The sequence below is a fragment of the Eschscholzia californica genome, unplaced genomic scaffold, assembly GCF_041429995.1.
Source record: "Eschscholzia californica isolate CP2 unplaced genomic scaffold, dmEscCali1.0.p SCAF_2, whole genome shotgun sequence".
In the NCBI taxonomy this organism is placed as follows: Eukaryota; Viridiplantae; Streptophyta; class Magnoliopsida; order Ranunculales; family Papaveraceae; genus Eschscholzia; species Eschscholzia californica.
In genome coordinates, this window is record NW_028238309.1 from 17311324 (window position 1) to 17325627 (window position 14304).

General features: G+C 34.0%; 1 protein-coding gene and 1 pseudogene across 2 annotated transcripts; one reads left to right on the forward strand and one right to left on the reverse strand.

Annotated features, from left to right (window-relative positions):
- Positions 1 to 3550: 3550 nt before the first annotated feature.
- Positions 3551 to 5171, reverse strand: LOC147556591 (long chain acyl-CoA synthetase 9, chloroplastic-like; annotated as a pseudogene). Its single transcript, XR_015234945.1, has 4 exons — positions 5114 to 5171; positions 4825 to 4997; positions 4481 to 4710; positions 3551 to 3936 (listed from the first exon to the last, which is right to left on the reverse strand). The product of XR_015234945.1 is annotated as a long chain acyl-CoA synthetase 9, chloroplastic-like (transcript).
- Positions 5172 to 10868: 5697 nt separating this feature from the next.
- Positions 10869 to 12779, forward strand: LOC147556592 (uncharacterized). The gene is made up of 2 exons (XM_086657495.1): positions 10869 to 11000; positions 12264 to 12779. The coding sequence occupies exon 2, from the start codon at positions 12307 to 12309 to the stop codon at positions 12610 to 12612; it is 306 nt and encodes a 101-aa protein (XP_086513621.1). The 5' UTR covers positions 10869 to 11000; positions 12264 to 12306; the 3' UTR covers positions 12613 to 12779.
- The last annotated feature ends 1525 nt before the right edge of the window (positions 12780 to 14304 follow it).

Sequence of the window (14304 nt, forward strand, 5' to 3'; positions counted from 1 at the left end):
TAAATAATCATTATTTATGAGCAAGAAACCTTCATTAACTTGGTCGAAGCAAAGGATTTTACCTGTATCACATATTTAAATACCCGAATCATTAGACGTGACAAATTAACGTGTGATTTGCTTAAGGAAGTACCCAATGGAGGAGAAGAAAACGATTTTGCTTAAGGAAAGTCTTAAATGGAGGATGCAGAAGGAGCTGAATCGATTTTGAGAGGAAGATAAATGGATCTGAGATGATTTGGGGAATCAATCTTCCTCATTTTTCAGGGCCTTTGAAGCATGGGATTAAACGGTAGAAGAAATGATTATAAAATGAAACCCTAGACTTAAGCCCTAAAACAAAGTAAAGAGTTACAAGACATTTTAAAAAGAAATATGATCTACATGAACAATGACATTGGACAACTAAACACTATGAAAAATTCTTACCAAGAAAGAAGAGATAGTAGACCCTACCGTCGTGTGATGACAATACGCGGTGAAGGAAGAACAAAAGCGAAATTGGAGAGAGAAAGAGGGGAAGAGGAACTGTGTAGAGATAATCACTTAATCCAATTGAATAGGGAGAGTTCTCAACAGAAAAAAGAAACTGAATTGGGAGAAGTCCAAAACATGAATGACTCATGGGAGAGGAAAGAACCGTGAAGGATGACGAAGAGGCCAAGGGTTTTGGTTCGACAATACGCGGTCATGATTAAAAGATGAGTAATCATACATCCATTTGAACGACTAAGATTAAAAGAGAAAGGGTTGTCTTTTTAAAATGTCTACGTGGCAATCAAATTATGTCCTACTCAGATTTTGTTTTGTCCTAGTCATATTATTTTTATTAATTGTGTCCTAGTCACAAGGATCTGTTTTGTATAATAGATATAATATATATATATATATATATATATATATATATATATATATACAAAACACTGTATATTGATGGTGTTTGCTTAAATTTAACAGAGTCACGAGCAGATGTGATTTACTATATCGATAAAGAAACTCTCAAGAATTTTAATGTCAGAAAAAGACTTATTCTTTAAGGTACGACCAAACTTCTTTTTATCCACCTTATTATCTCATCCACTGCACTCTCTGGTTCTTCTACTTCAGCTGCCCTTTCACTTGGTCTGACTTGTGAACACCCCAACATCTTCTTCGTGTTTGGACTCCTTGTTATAAGTCCAAGTAGTTTCCTAGATATATAACATGTGCTTGCGACACATGGTATTTGGTATGACGCAATTACCTGATGAGCAAATACAACTGTTAGTGCCACTCCAAGTTCATTTGTCTGACATTTTTTTAGCAGTGTTCTAGTAGTTTTTATAATTCCAATACCTACTCTGCAACAAGGAAACAATGGTGAAAAGAATTAGAACTCCATATTAAGAAAAATATGAAACTTACATATGAAGCAAACCAGAAAGTAAAACACAAAAAGAATTGCGAAATAGAAATAAGAATTAAAGACTAAACTAAGAGTTTGCAGAATTATCATCACCAAACAAAGCGACAATTCCTAACGAGTATCAAAGCAAGGAGTTGCAAATTACTATTTTTGATAATGGAAAAAGAGGAAACAATTTGGAGCAAAAGAGGGAAATAATTACCGAAGAAGAACAAAGTAACTACTTGATCAAGAGGAGGAACATCGGTGAACAATTCAAAAGGCCAGCGTAATTATTAAGGATTTGACAGAATTAAGCATTAAAGTTGGTTTCTAACTCCTTATTTGTGAACACTTGGATTAAACTCGAATAAAAATCAGATGGTGTAGGTTTATCCAAGTACAAATCTATTCTGCTTACAGATAACATTAAAGTCATGCTTGAGACAAACCAATGTTACCAGAAGTCAAGAACTCATTGTAGTTTGGTTTTTAGTTGGAGTCTTAGACAGACAGTCAAAGACAGCTAGATAGAAAAAATTAGGGTGATAACCCCATAATTTTAGGCAACCCAGAGGTAATATAAGTTTATTACATGTTAAATAGAAAATCACTGGAGTATACATCTTAGAACAATTCCTTTCTAAGTTACAAAAAACTCCCTTGAAGGATTGTAAGACTGGCGAGTTCTTTTACTACATTGAAAACAACTACAACATGCACAAAATGGCCATCTTCGTAAGGAGAGTGGACAGCTAGAAAAATATGTTTGGATATAACAAATATGTTAGTCAATGTCTTTGAAAACCTATTTTGATAGAAAATAATAGAGAACAAGACATTAAGTGATTCATTTTGGGAACTAAAAATTAAGGTTGAAGTTGTGTGCTACCAAAAGAAACACAAGTCATTCAGCAATGTGAAAACTTGAATGGGAGTTGTATGAGAAAGCTTTGTACCTGCTGTCAAAGAGGTGAAGAACTTCAAATTAGACAATGAATAAAAATAATAATAAACTAAAATGATACATTAAACATGAGCTATGAAGTTAATTGATGAATAAAAAAACTATCACGACAAAAAAAACCTAAAAAATTCCTACAATATCAAGATGGATAAGTTAAATCTCACCAGATCATAAAATTCAAATGAAAAAACATATTAGTCAGTGTAACTTATAAAGAAATTGTACCTGAAAGAGATGGTTGATCTTCAGATCAAATGGTTTTAGTTTTGCTAAAATCTCAGTCATTGTGGCATCTTAAGAAATAATATTTTGTTCTGGTAGTGGGAAGAGATTGGGGAAAAATGGCAGAGATGTAAGCTAGGATGAAACAAACAAATAGAAAATAAACAATGTATTGAAACTATGGTTACTTGAACAACTAAAAATCCAAAAGATACGCACGACAACATTAGAAAAGTCAATTTACTCACTCAAGTAAAGAAAAGTGGAAGCTAAAAGATGTTTACAAATTTTAGATAGATCCAAAACGAGAACCTTGCAAATTAGAGAAAAGAAACTGCACTTAGTAACAATTGAGATGATTTATATTCTCTCCCTTGATTCTCCTCACCTGGTTAATGACAATAACGGAATCAAACTACTATACGGTCGTGCACAAGGAAACAGAGATAATGAAAAAAGGACAGCTTACCATAAGTTCGTGATGGGGCTCATCTGTATCGATTAACATCTTTTTGTACGGGTATACAACGTCCATGATAAGAAGCGGCAAGACATGGCTGTTTGAGTGTTTCCAACTTTCGTGCTCCGATTTCCTTTTAGCATATTCCTTTGGAAAGTTCTTCTTTATGATGTTATCCAATGCCAGACTAATAACCAATACGAGAACTTGAAAATGATTAGGGTTTCAATGGATTACTAATATGACAATAGAAGAGGAATACCATTTGATATTATCGACTAAAACAGAAATTTGATAAATGAGCAAACAGTAGGAACCCAATAGATTTATCACAAGCAATTTTGAACAATAATATGGTATCTCTCCTGAAATCTGAACTAATATGAAGATTATATGAAGTGGTTGTATTATAATTGTATCGAGTTGTTACTACAAGGAAGGTAACTCTGGAACAAAAACAAAAAAGATTGTCCAAGGAAGACGAAACTGTGTCGGGTACAACCTTCAATTTCCACCACATAAATTTTAAACGTATACACATAATTCACCAAAAACATTAGCCAAATTTACTATCAAATATAAGAAAAATTGTGGAACATCTAACAAAGGATCCATAACATAAAGCTGTACACCAACCTTTGGAAGTCCAGTACTCCCACTGGTATACATAATAACTGCAATATCAGCTGACACGGGCAAATCGGCATCAACAGGGTTTTCTCGGCCAATTTTCTCCACTTCAGTAAATGAAGTAATTGTCCAGCTAGTGCTTTGCAACGAGAATTCTAATGGGATCCCATACTCATCAATGTATATTACACGTTTTACTGTGTCAAGCTGTCCACTTATTTCTGCAAGTTTTTTAAGTTCTTTTTGCCCACATATGACAGTTGAAACTTCCGTCTGCAAACCAAGAAGGAAACATGAACAAAGTGAGATTCACATCACAATTTAAACTCAAAGTATTAGACAGGTATGAACGCCGAAGGTGCCACAATCTATAAAACTATATGTAATATAACCATTATCTATATGACGTGGGCACCCAGTATGCCCCTCTTACCAAACCTGCCCTTTTCCTGTTAGACCTATGCAGCTATGATAACAAGAAAGTAGAAACAAGTTAGTCATTTATAAGGTTCCCTGTTCAGTTGTTCCATTCTTCTCCAGATCTTCTCAACTATTTTTCAACTAAAAACATATTAGATGTATGTGATATACAAAATATATATATACGTATAAGTTCATAAATATATTCTATATTGGGAGCTCCAATTTACTCGAGAGTAACTCAGCTCGCTTGGGGCGCGGACATTGAGTAGGGACCGAGACCGAAGCAACTACTTAGTTTTAGATTCCTCTGCCCAACCTTGTGCTTCACCCTGACAACCTTCACTCTAGTTTGTAAAGGTAAACGACAATACAGAATACAACTAATAAAACTAACCCAAGACATATGTTGATGAATCTTTGTGTATCACCAGATAGAGGAGCCCCTCCAGAAAGCAGGAAGCGAATGTTTCCACCCAGAATTGCTCGAACCTTTTTGAAAACAAGAATGTTCCACAGAATCCTCTCGAGTCCCCACGCTCCAAACCAACTTCCGTTCATAGCTAACAGTCTACGACTATACGCAATGTCAAAAAGTTTCTTGGAAAGACCACCTTTCGTATCTACCTGAAATGTCATAAGAAATCAGTAGTCATTTTATTAATCTTGAACTTTTCTGTCTCATTTCGACAAACCAAGCTGGCTGAGAAAGAAAAAACAAATAAGCATTGCTAAACAGACCTTTTTCCTCACACCATCTCGAACACGATCAAGAATGGCAAGCACTGCAGTCATCAAAGTTGGTCCTAGCATAGAAGCATCCCCCTTTGTTCCCCTTTTTATCTTGTTTGATGTATCAGTAAGAGTCAAAGGTGTCCATATCCAATTGAACTACCAACAGCAACCATTACATTCTACACTACAATGTCCAAATTAGTTGCAAGCGATAATAGTCTTAACTAAGATACTAAAAAATGAGCATCAAGTTCTTTCACTTCGCAAGCTCGGATGATTACACAATCAATTGTACCTCAGCAGCTAGTTCAAGAATATGAGCTAATGGTAGGTATGCCAAGTACACGTCTTTGCTTCCGACGCCAGGAACAATAGTCATGACCGCAGAAATTGTAGGTAGCACGTTTCCATGGGTCATCATTACTCCCAAGAATCACATCTGATATTTACTAAAATCTCTTCAATTAAAAGTTCGTATAAAAAAATATAAATTTTTGGAAGTAGGAAAAAGTATTGGATGAACCACAAAACAAAATAAGCAAGTTGCTAGTTAAGTAAACAACTACGGTACCATTAATTCTATTCCCTTCAAACATCTTCTTCTTTCCAACATTCTGATTAAGGCATTTTATCAAACATCTTGACCACAATTTCTAATTTACAAGATATAATATCTAAAAATATCTAGTGAAGCTCAGATCCAATTAAATGGGCGAAATGCAAATAGAAAAATAATATTAAAATGAAAAATCAGAAAACAAAAATTTATATCTTCTGTGATGAGGTTTTTACCGCTATCTTCTTTGTTGATTCGTCATGAAGATTTCGACATATTATTCTTACACCCGTGCAACATCTATGGAGTGAAAAGATGTTTCATAGGACACTATTAGGTGAAGAAGAGTAAATGAGGAATTTACTGAAATCTTCACTCTCTTCAGACATAAAAGAGGGAATGAATAATGAAGCAACATATTCACGGATCAAGAACAGTCAGGAACACCATCGGACAGGAAGGGTTGAACGAATTTACAGAGAGATGAGAGGTTTTGGCGTTTCAGTTTCACAGAAAGAGACGGGCAGTAGTAGTATGTGGGGCGTTACATTAAAGGGTTGGATCCACATTAGATTAGAGGGTAGGATCAATGTATATTAATTATGTCCTAGTGTCATGTCCATGTATCTAGATTTTATCCTAGTCATATTGCCAAGTCACATTCATTTACATTAATTATGTCCTAGTCACAAGGATCTGTTTTGTATAATAGACTAGGCATAACCCCCGCACTACGTGCGGGGGCAATGCCCCTTATGCAATGTGCATGGTTGAGGTAATAAAATCGAAATGGAAACAATTGTCTAACAATAGAAGCAACCTAATATATCATATATAGGTTAAAAATGATTATTAGGGTGTTCAAAATATTTATGACGGGGAAATGCCTTTTAAGTCAAATATAAAAGCGATATTTGAATATTTAACTTTGCTCTTTTTCTCCGCGTTTAATATTTTCTCATTGTAATTTTTAACTTTTCAGATCGTCTAAATATATGTGTAGTATTCTAGAAGTATAAGACGTAATTATCTTAAGGTATTTAAGGTTTAATTTGAGCCTACAAAACCATTTGACGTTCTTAAATCTGTTAAGAAAATATATTTCTCGCTACCGTGATGCTCATTACAACATAAATGATGAAATTTTTCCATTCCATTGCTTAACGAACATACTTGATTTACCACGTGCATCTGAATCAACATCAGCCGTGTCCTATCAATCCACCATATGCAAGAAAATCACGAAACTGTATCAAACTTATTCAAAAATATGAACAACAATTTACATCGAAGTAAATAGAAATGTTCCTTTTGATCAGATTATCTTGTTTGACATATATTGATATAAGTATGTTAGGATTCTGATTAAAAATTTAAAGATCAAAATACCTGAAATCGAATAACATTTATCCATTTGTTACATGTGGAGTATTTTTTTTTACTAAAAGGGAAAGATAAAATAAGTTTTTCAGCATAAAAGATCGAGTTAACGCAAGATGCTAATTAAATGAAGTTCTTAGACCGATGTTGTTAGTCCTATTTATCCACCCTATAGATGAAAATCACAAATTTTGGTGTAATATACGCAAACTAAGATGCACAACCATGACGATCAAAGTAAACAAAACTATTTGTTGTGTTAAATTATCTTGTTTGACATATATACGCAAACTAATATGAACAACCATGACGATCGAATAAAAACCTAAATCTAATTGTTACTTAATTAGGTTGAACTCCTGAAAGTGTCATATGTTCAACATAAAACAAAACACCAACAACATTTATAGTAGCTTCATTTAACGTTGTTCATGATTCAAAATCTCTTTGTGGTATTTCAACACACAGTTCGTGACATTTACCCATTCACCACAAAATGATTGAAGATAGAATGTTGAATATAAATATTATCATTAAAAATAACCAATTTACGAACATGGGTTTAAATATATTGCACTTGTTTAATACATCTAAAACAACAAAAGGAAATGTATAATTATTAGGAAAAACTGAGTTTTTAAGTATATGGATGTAAATGGTTTTAAGATAATTAGAGTGAGAGAAAGATCGAAAGAAAGAGTTACAAATAAAAACAAGGATAGAACATGAGAAAGATATAAACTACAAATGGAATTATGCAAGAAAGACTTATGAGAAAATATATTTACCTGGTAAGTTGGTTTATCATGAATAAGCTCTATGTAAACCAAAATTACAGTCAACGGTCTAAAGAATGAACAAACTAATTTGTATGTAACATTTAATCAAGGAAATTCCAACCATAAGTTCAAACAAATGGCTAAAAATTGAAGAAGAACACGTACTGAACTTAATTTGTGACAACTCCATAACTAAACTAATTAATTTCTTAGGAGGGGATGATAATAAGTGAGAGTTTCAGATAAACAAAAAGTAATGAAGAAGCTTGCAGGGAAAGAAAGAAAAAGGTTGCGAAAGGCGATGAATTGAGAAATTACACTGCGGGAGAACCTTGTAGGGGTGTCTTTTAATTTCTTCGCAAGAGATGCACACTCTTGATTAAAGAACAAATGATATCTCTAGTGATCCTCCTATAACAGATGGCTTACCCAGTTTTAGTTTCTACCTTTTACTTGGCAAGCTCCTAATTTTTAAAGTTTCAAGGAATCTAATGCTTGCAACATTTTCAACTTTAACAAGTTAATAGGTCTTGTCAAGATAATTTTGAATGTTTCCGTATTTGTTGCTCATTTTGCCAAGGTAATTTTGAATGTTTCCGTATTTGGTGTTCTTTTTGCCTAGACTATATTACAAAACAAAATGGTCTAAAACAACAAGAAGAAAAAGCTTAGTATAAGAAATTTTAGTTGCGTTTGTTGTACATAACAATTTCGCTAAACAAAGAGTCTCACTCACACGGTAAGATGGGTTTAAGATACGACTACCAACCTGGATAATCCTGCAACGATAGGAAAACAATGTTTAGTATAAGGAATTTAAAGTGCAAAAAGACAAAAAAAAAAAGATCATATCTTCTTTATGCAGCGGCTAAGTTTACCTCTACAAAATTTCAAGTAACTGGCCACACACTCTATCGTCTTCCCGTTGTACATCTTAGTAATTGAATCCTTCTCTACGAGTTAAAGTGGTAAGCCTAGTGGCGGAGGATATTAACAAACATATTTAATCTTTAAGCTAAAAAAATGATAACTCAATTCGAATTGAAAATCTTGATGTGTACTTCACTGATAGGATCTCTATTTTTCTTATATGCATACTTCACCTGTAACAAAACAAGAAGCTGAAGGATTTGGTGCCAAGAAATTCGAAGAAAGAATTGTCATGCATGCAATGAATCAAAGACCAATTTATTTCATGGGAGAAAGGAGAAATAGAAATTGTTCACTTGTTCGTAATTTTTTGTCATTCTAAATTGGCGATGAAGAAAGTTTTGTTAGTGTGACTTTGAATACTTGAAAATTGTGTTTAATTTTGAGGAGAAATGGAGTTGGGTTCCGAACTCTCGGATTTACAGATTTGGGATTCATGAGAGAATAAAAAGGAGGAAAAACCAAAAAATAATGACAACGTGGGAATTTGATTTGTGAGAAATAAAAATTGTTCACCTGTTGGTCATTTTTTGTCATTATAAACTGGTGATGACGACAGTTTTGTTAGTGTAACTTTGACTACTTGAAAATTATGTTTGATTTTGAGGAGAAATAGAGTTGGGTTTCAAACTGGGATCTACAGATTTGAGATTCATGACGGAGGAGAAGAGGAAAAGATAAAAAACCAAAGAGTTGTGACAACGTGGGAATTTGATTTGTGAGAAGTGGGACATTTGAGAGAAATGAAGGACCTATACGGTTAGTATTAATTGTACGACAACCTCTTAGTATTCTCCTGTAGAATTTTTCACATGAGTTGGAAGCCTTGACCCTATTATCATTATTTGTCCATGCACCAACAATGAAATTTGTAATTCATCGATTAGAAATTCATCTAGATCTTTTGACTCTTCAATATAGCATTCGACATAACAGGGATTTGGAGTTATTGATATAACAACTATCCATCAGAACATATTTAATTTTTTCACTTCGAAATTTTCCCAAGTAGACTGTGCAAAGATAGAAAGATGTAGTGAGAAATTTCGAATGAAGTTTTATATATGAGAAATTTCATATGAAGTTTTATATATTCTAAAATCCAAAGAAACTAAAATGGCCGGTGTTTCAAGATTGAAAAAACTAAGGGAGAAATAGACAAATTAGAATAAAATTTGATATATGTGGGAGGAGTAAGTAGATATTAAAATGAGAAATAATTATAGTGAAAATAAACTAAGGGAGAAATAGACAAATTAGGATAAAAATTTGATATAATGTGGGAGGAGTAAGTAGATATTAAAATAAAAAAAATGGAAGAGGGAGAGATAAAGATGGAGGGATAATAATTATTAAGAAATTAAAAGTAATTTAATTCATGTCCTAATCACATAATCACATATCATAGGTCCAATCATATTAATTTTGTCCTAATCACATATCCTAGTCACATTCTTTTGTATTAATTGTGTCCCAGTCACAAGGATCTGTTTTGTATAATAGATATATATATATATGTTTCATGACATCGATCTAACGAATCGTTAAGTCAGACGGTGCCTTGAGGAGTATGTGTGTACATATGATTGGACATGAGAGAGATTGGTCTCTGTCTTATTTCATTTTGCTCCTGATGAAAAAAAATATTTGTTTATGTTGATGAGACATAGAGTCACGTGATGAATTAATCTAACAAATTGGATGTGACTAAATTCGTATGTTTGATGTGGCCTGACACATTAAGCTGGTCTATCATGACTCGATGGTTGTGATTTTAAGCTCGTGATTGTACAAGTCACATGTATTATGTAGAGGATCTAAGAGCTTGAGAGTAACACATACCCCACATGTTTACTCAGAGGGATTTGATTTTATCAATCAGTAAGGTCTTCGTTATCCAATATCTAGACAAAGTTCGGTTCTTTGAATTGTCGAGTTGGATTGAGTATACTCAATCATACGTCTTTTGGCATGTATTGTGATTGGTCTAGAGAATGAAAAGTAAATATATTTCATCAACTCATGTAGGTTTAATGACCAAATCGCATAAATTACGGATGTGTTTTAGTGGGCCTAAGAAAACTTGGTTGGAGTATTTGGAGGAAGAGCATGACGGGTGGTATCTGGTATGTGCCCCTCAAAAACAGTTGAAACCCTAACATCTCGCCGAACTAGTACAGGAAAAATCATATTGGGGAGGGCGTACTAAGTTAACTTAACCCAATCACGATAAGCCACGTGTCGGTCATTAACGATGGTTCGATCTCCAATTAATAAGTCAGATTATCACAACACTGACGTCCTCCCACTGCCCACTGGATTCATCGCTCTCTCTAAATTCTCTCTCTCTCTACTTCCTCACGCGTTTTCTGCTGCTGAATTACTGTTTTGTTAATGGACGTTCTGCTCAATCTCCAGACAGAAACAGAAAAACCTAGATAAAGAAGGAAGAGACACTCAAAGAATCGAATCAAAAAACAATCTCTCTCTTATTTATTTCTCTAAAATCGTGATCTTCGCGTTTACCTCCTTTCACTGTAAGTTCCTTCTCTTCTTAGTGGATCTGAACTTCGTTTTGATTAATTTATCCATCATATTGGTTTGTTTGTGTTGATAAATTTTTTAACAAGTTTATATCATGTTAGAGTCTTATATTGTGGTAGACTTGATTCTATTTCTCTTGATTTGTTTGGAGGAAATAGCTTTGGTTTTGATCTTGCTTGAATTCTGATAGTCTTAAATTCTTCTTATTAGTAAACGAAATAGTTTCTCTTTGAGTATTTTCAAATTGGGGGGAAAGTGTTGGCAAATCCATTGAAATTTAGAAGGAAATTCGTAGACATGATCACCACTTGGGTGAAGATTTGGCACATTACAATACCAAATACCAACATAGCTTTCGTTTAGGGCTCTAATTAGTAATGGTGGTGACGGATCTTGCTAAATATGATTTCATTCATGAATAATTTTTGGCAGTCTTTGGTTTACTTATTTATGTTTCATTGATTCTCCTAACCTGTGCCATTAGGGCACATGATAAGACATAAATTCTTTTAAGTTTTAGTCGGAAAAAAATTGAAATCAGTACAATCAATGAGGAGAATTGAACTTGTACTTGTTAAAAGTAGAAAGAGTTTCTGACTTCATCCGTATGTTGGGGGAACCCCTGTTATATGACAATATTTGTCTTCTTGGTTTGGTTCTGACTTCATCCATATGATGATTTCTTGCATTAAAACTTTGAAGTAGTTATGTATTATTCGGACTTGAAGTTTACCTATTTTTACAGTATAGTAAGAAAATATTCCGTCGGTATAGTACAATTGATTAGCTTTTAGATCTATATAGTGCTCAGGGTCCATAATTGGCAGCTACCCTTGCTTTAAGTGTTTGTTTTCTTTGATACCCATTACCCACTTCTAGATATCAAAACAAGATCCGAAGTCAGTAGTCTCGTCTGACCTGTAGTTTAAGCTTCTAGTTCCTATGAATAAAGGGTAGGTCCTCTATCCTCTAACTTGAACCTTGGTAGATCTATATAGCCATGGTATTGCAATCCTTGTTTAGCTTTTTAGTGAGAACGATTTGGGAGTTTCTCAAAATATATTTATAGTAGATTTTGTTACAAATGTTCGAAGGTTTTTTACTTGCATTTATAGTTTTACCCTATTTACAAATATCCCAAGGATTTCCTGATTTTACTAAAGTTGATCACTTGATCTACTGTGTCTAATTTACTATAAATATTAGTTAGTATGTACCGAAGTCTCAGTTTTGTCTAAATAGCTGTATATGTGCAGGTTTTTTCTCTCCAAATTAGAGAGAGAGTGGTGAAACAAAACTATGGTTCTCGACAGTATAACTTCTCCTCATCGAAGGACCCAAACTCCATTCACTTCATCATCAGTGAAAAAAACTTCTCCAGTTCGTGACGAATTGGGTAATTACTCGACTCTTTTTCAGCGGCACCAATTCCTCCTAACAATGCTTGCCCTCTTGGCTATTCTATGTACAATTTATCTCTATTTTGCTGTGACTCTGGGAGCTGGGAGTGAGACTTGTTCGGAACTGACAGGTGCTGAGAAGGCATTATGTCGATTAGAGCAGGCTAAAATGTTTGTAGGTAAAGGAAAATTGAAGTTCTTCTAGCAGAAGAAAAATGTTATCTTCTTTTGTATTCAGACATGAGAGATATGCTTACACCATTGTTATATTCATAGTAGTATTGATGTTGGATTCAGAAAAGAAAGGAGGAAAGAATGAAAAGAAAAAGAATGTTATTATTAAATGATAATTTTGGTCTTGATTGTGAGGAAGTTGGGATTTATTTATTTATTTCTAAATTACTTCCTTTATCTTTTACAAGCTGTATCATTTAAATGAAAATTTGAAGCAAGGAAGAGATGGGAAGCAAAATGAACATAAGCGTTTTCATAATTCTAGAGATTCTAACTTAAAACGGGAAAAAGAAAAAAAATATTAAGTCTCAGCATGTGTCCTTTTTTTTTTTTTTGTTAAGAGGCTCAGCATGTGTCCTTATGACAAGAAAACAACTATGATTCCGATCTCACTTTTCTCTCTAAGATAAGAAAAAAAAAATGTCTTATTATGTCTCATTCAGATGAAACAATGGAAATCAAATTTAAGAATAGTTGCCTCGACTTGAGGGTCAATGCAAGCGCACGTTTGTCGATGTGGTATAGGCTTAGGCGCTTAGCTGATCGTAATCTTGAGTTCGAGCTTGGATGGGCGTTTGCTATCCATTGTTAATTGGTGGTTGGCTGAATATAAAAGTATGTCCAAATACAAGTTTGTTAGTTTATATTACATTATTGAACAAATATTTCATTTCTAATTTGAGAAGTGATTTACCAACTAAAAGTTGGCTTTACTCTTGCTCATATAGGATGTGCCGTGACCAAAGTGTTGCATGGCTTTATTTGGTTCCCTTGGTTTAGAGGTACATATTGAAAGCATATCGCAATGCACGAGTCTCTTCAACGGTGCAATGAGTTAGACGGGGTGTTACTGGTTAGGAAATGTTGATGTCATCCACCAATGTTATTGTTATTGTCTTTCTTCTATTCAAATTTATTGATTCTTTTGATCGTCCTGGTGTATTTTATTTGCTACGTATTAGCTTTAATTTTTACTGTGTCAATAGTTCTGCGACAAAGTGCTTTAAGGTGTCGTTTGACAACCAAAAACATACTAAATACTTTTGTTTGTATTACTACTTCTCATAGTGGGTCAACGTGGAAATCGAGACTTAGACCACTACAAAAAAAACCCTCAACAGACACCCCCATCGAGGTGATAGACCCTTGACTAGGGTTCCAACTAAAACCCTCACAAGGATCCCTCCGTACCAACACGAAGGGGTTGTCTAGGACAGAGAGAGAGTTGTGTATTGCGTATAGAGAGAGATGACAGAGATGCCTAGTGATCAGTAATGAAGGCATGAGGTGGTCGTAAAAAGTATTTTAGGTCCTTAAAGTTTGGTGTCTTCTAATCTAATTTTGTCAATTAGGTCAAACTGAATTGACCAGTTTCCCACAGAAGTCAATAAAGGGAGTCGGCCATTATGGATTGTAAATGGTAGTCACCTTTAGAGAGAAAATTACATCATCAAAAAGTATGGGGAAAAAAATTAGAAACTTGAGTCAGAACAGGAATCCTACTAGGTTAGAACTCCGTTCAGATGGGATACAACTAACCCTAGAAGAGAGAAAATTAGAAACTTGAGTTGAATTAGAAATCCTACTTGGTTCTCACTATAATCTATATATATTCACAATCACAAGCATAAACAATCTACTACTTTCTGAATACAGTCTTCTC

Excerpts from the sequence above, each read along its gene's own strand:
- LOC147556592 (XM_086657495.1), top strand. The coding sequence starts at position 12,307 with ATGGTTCTCGACAGTATAACTTCTCCTCATCGAAGGACCCAAACTCCA.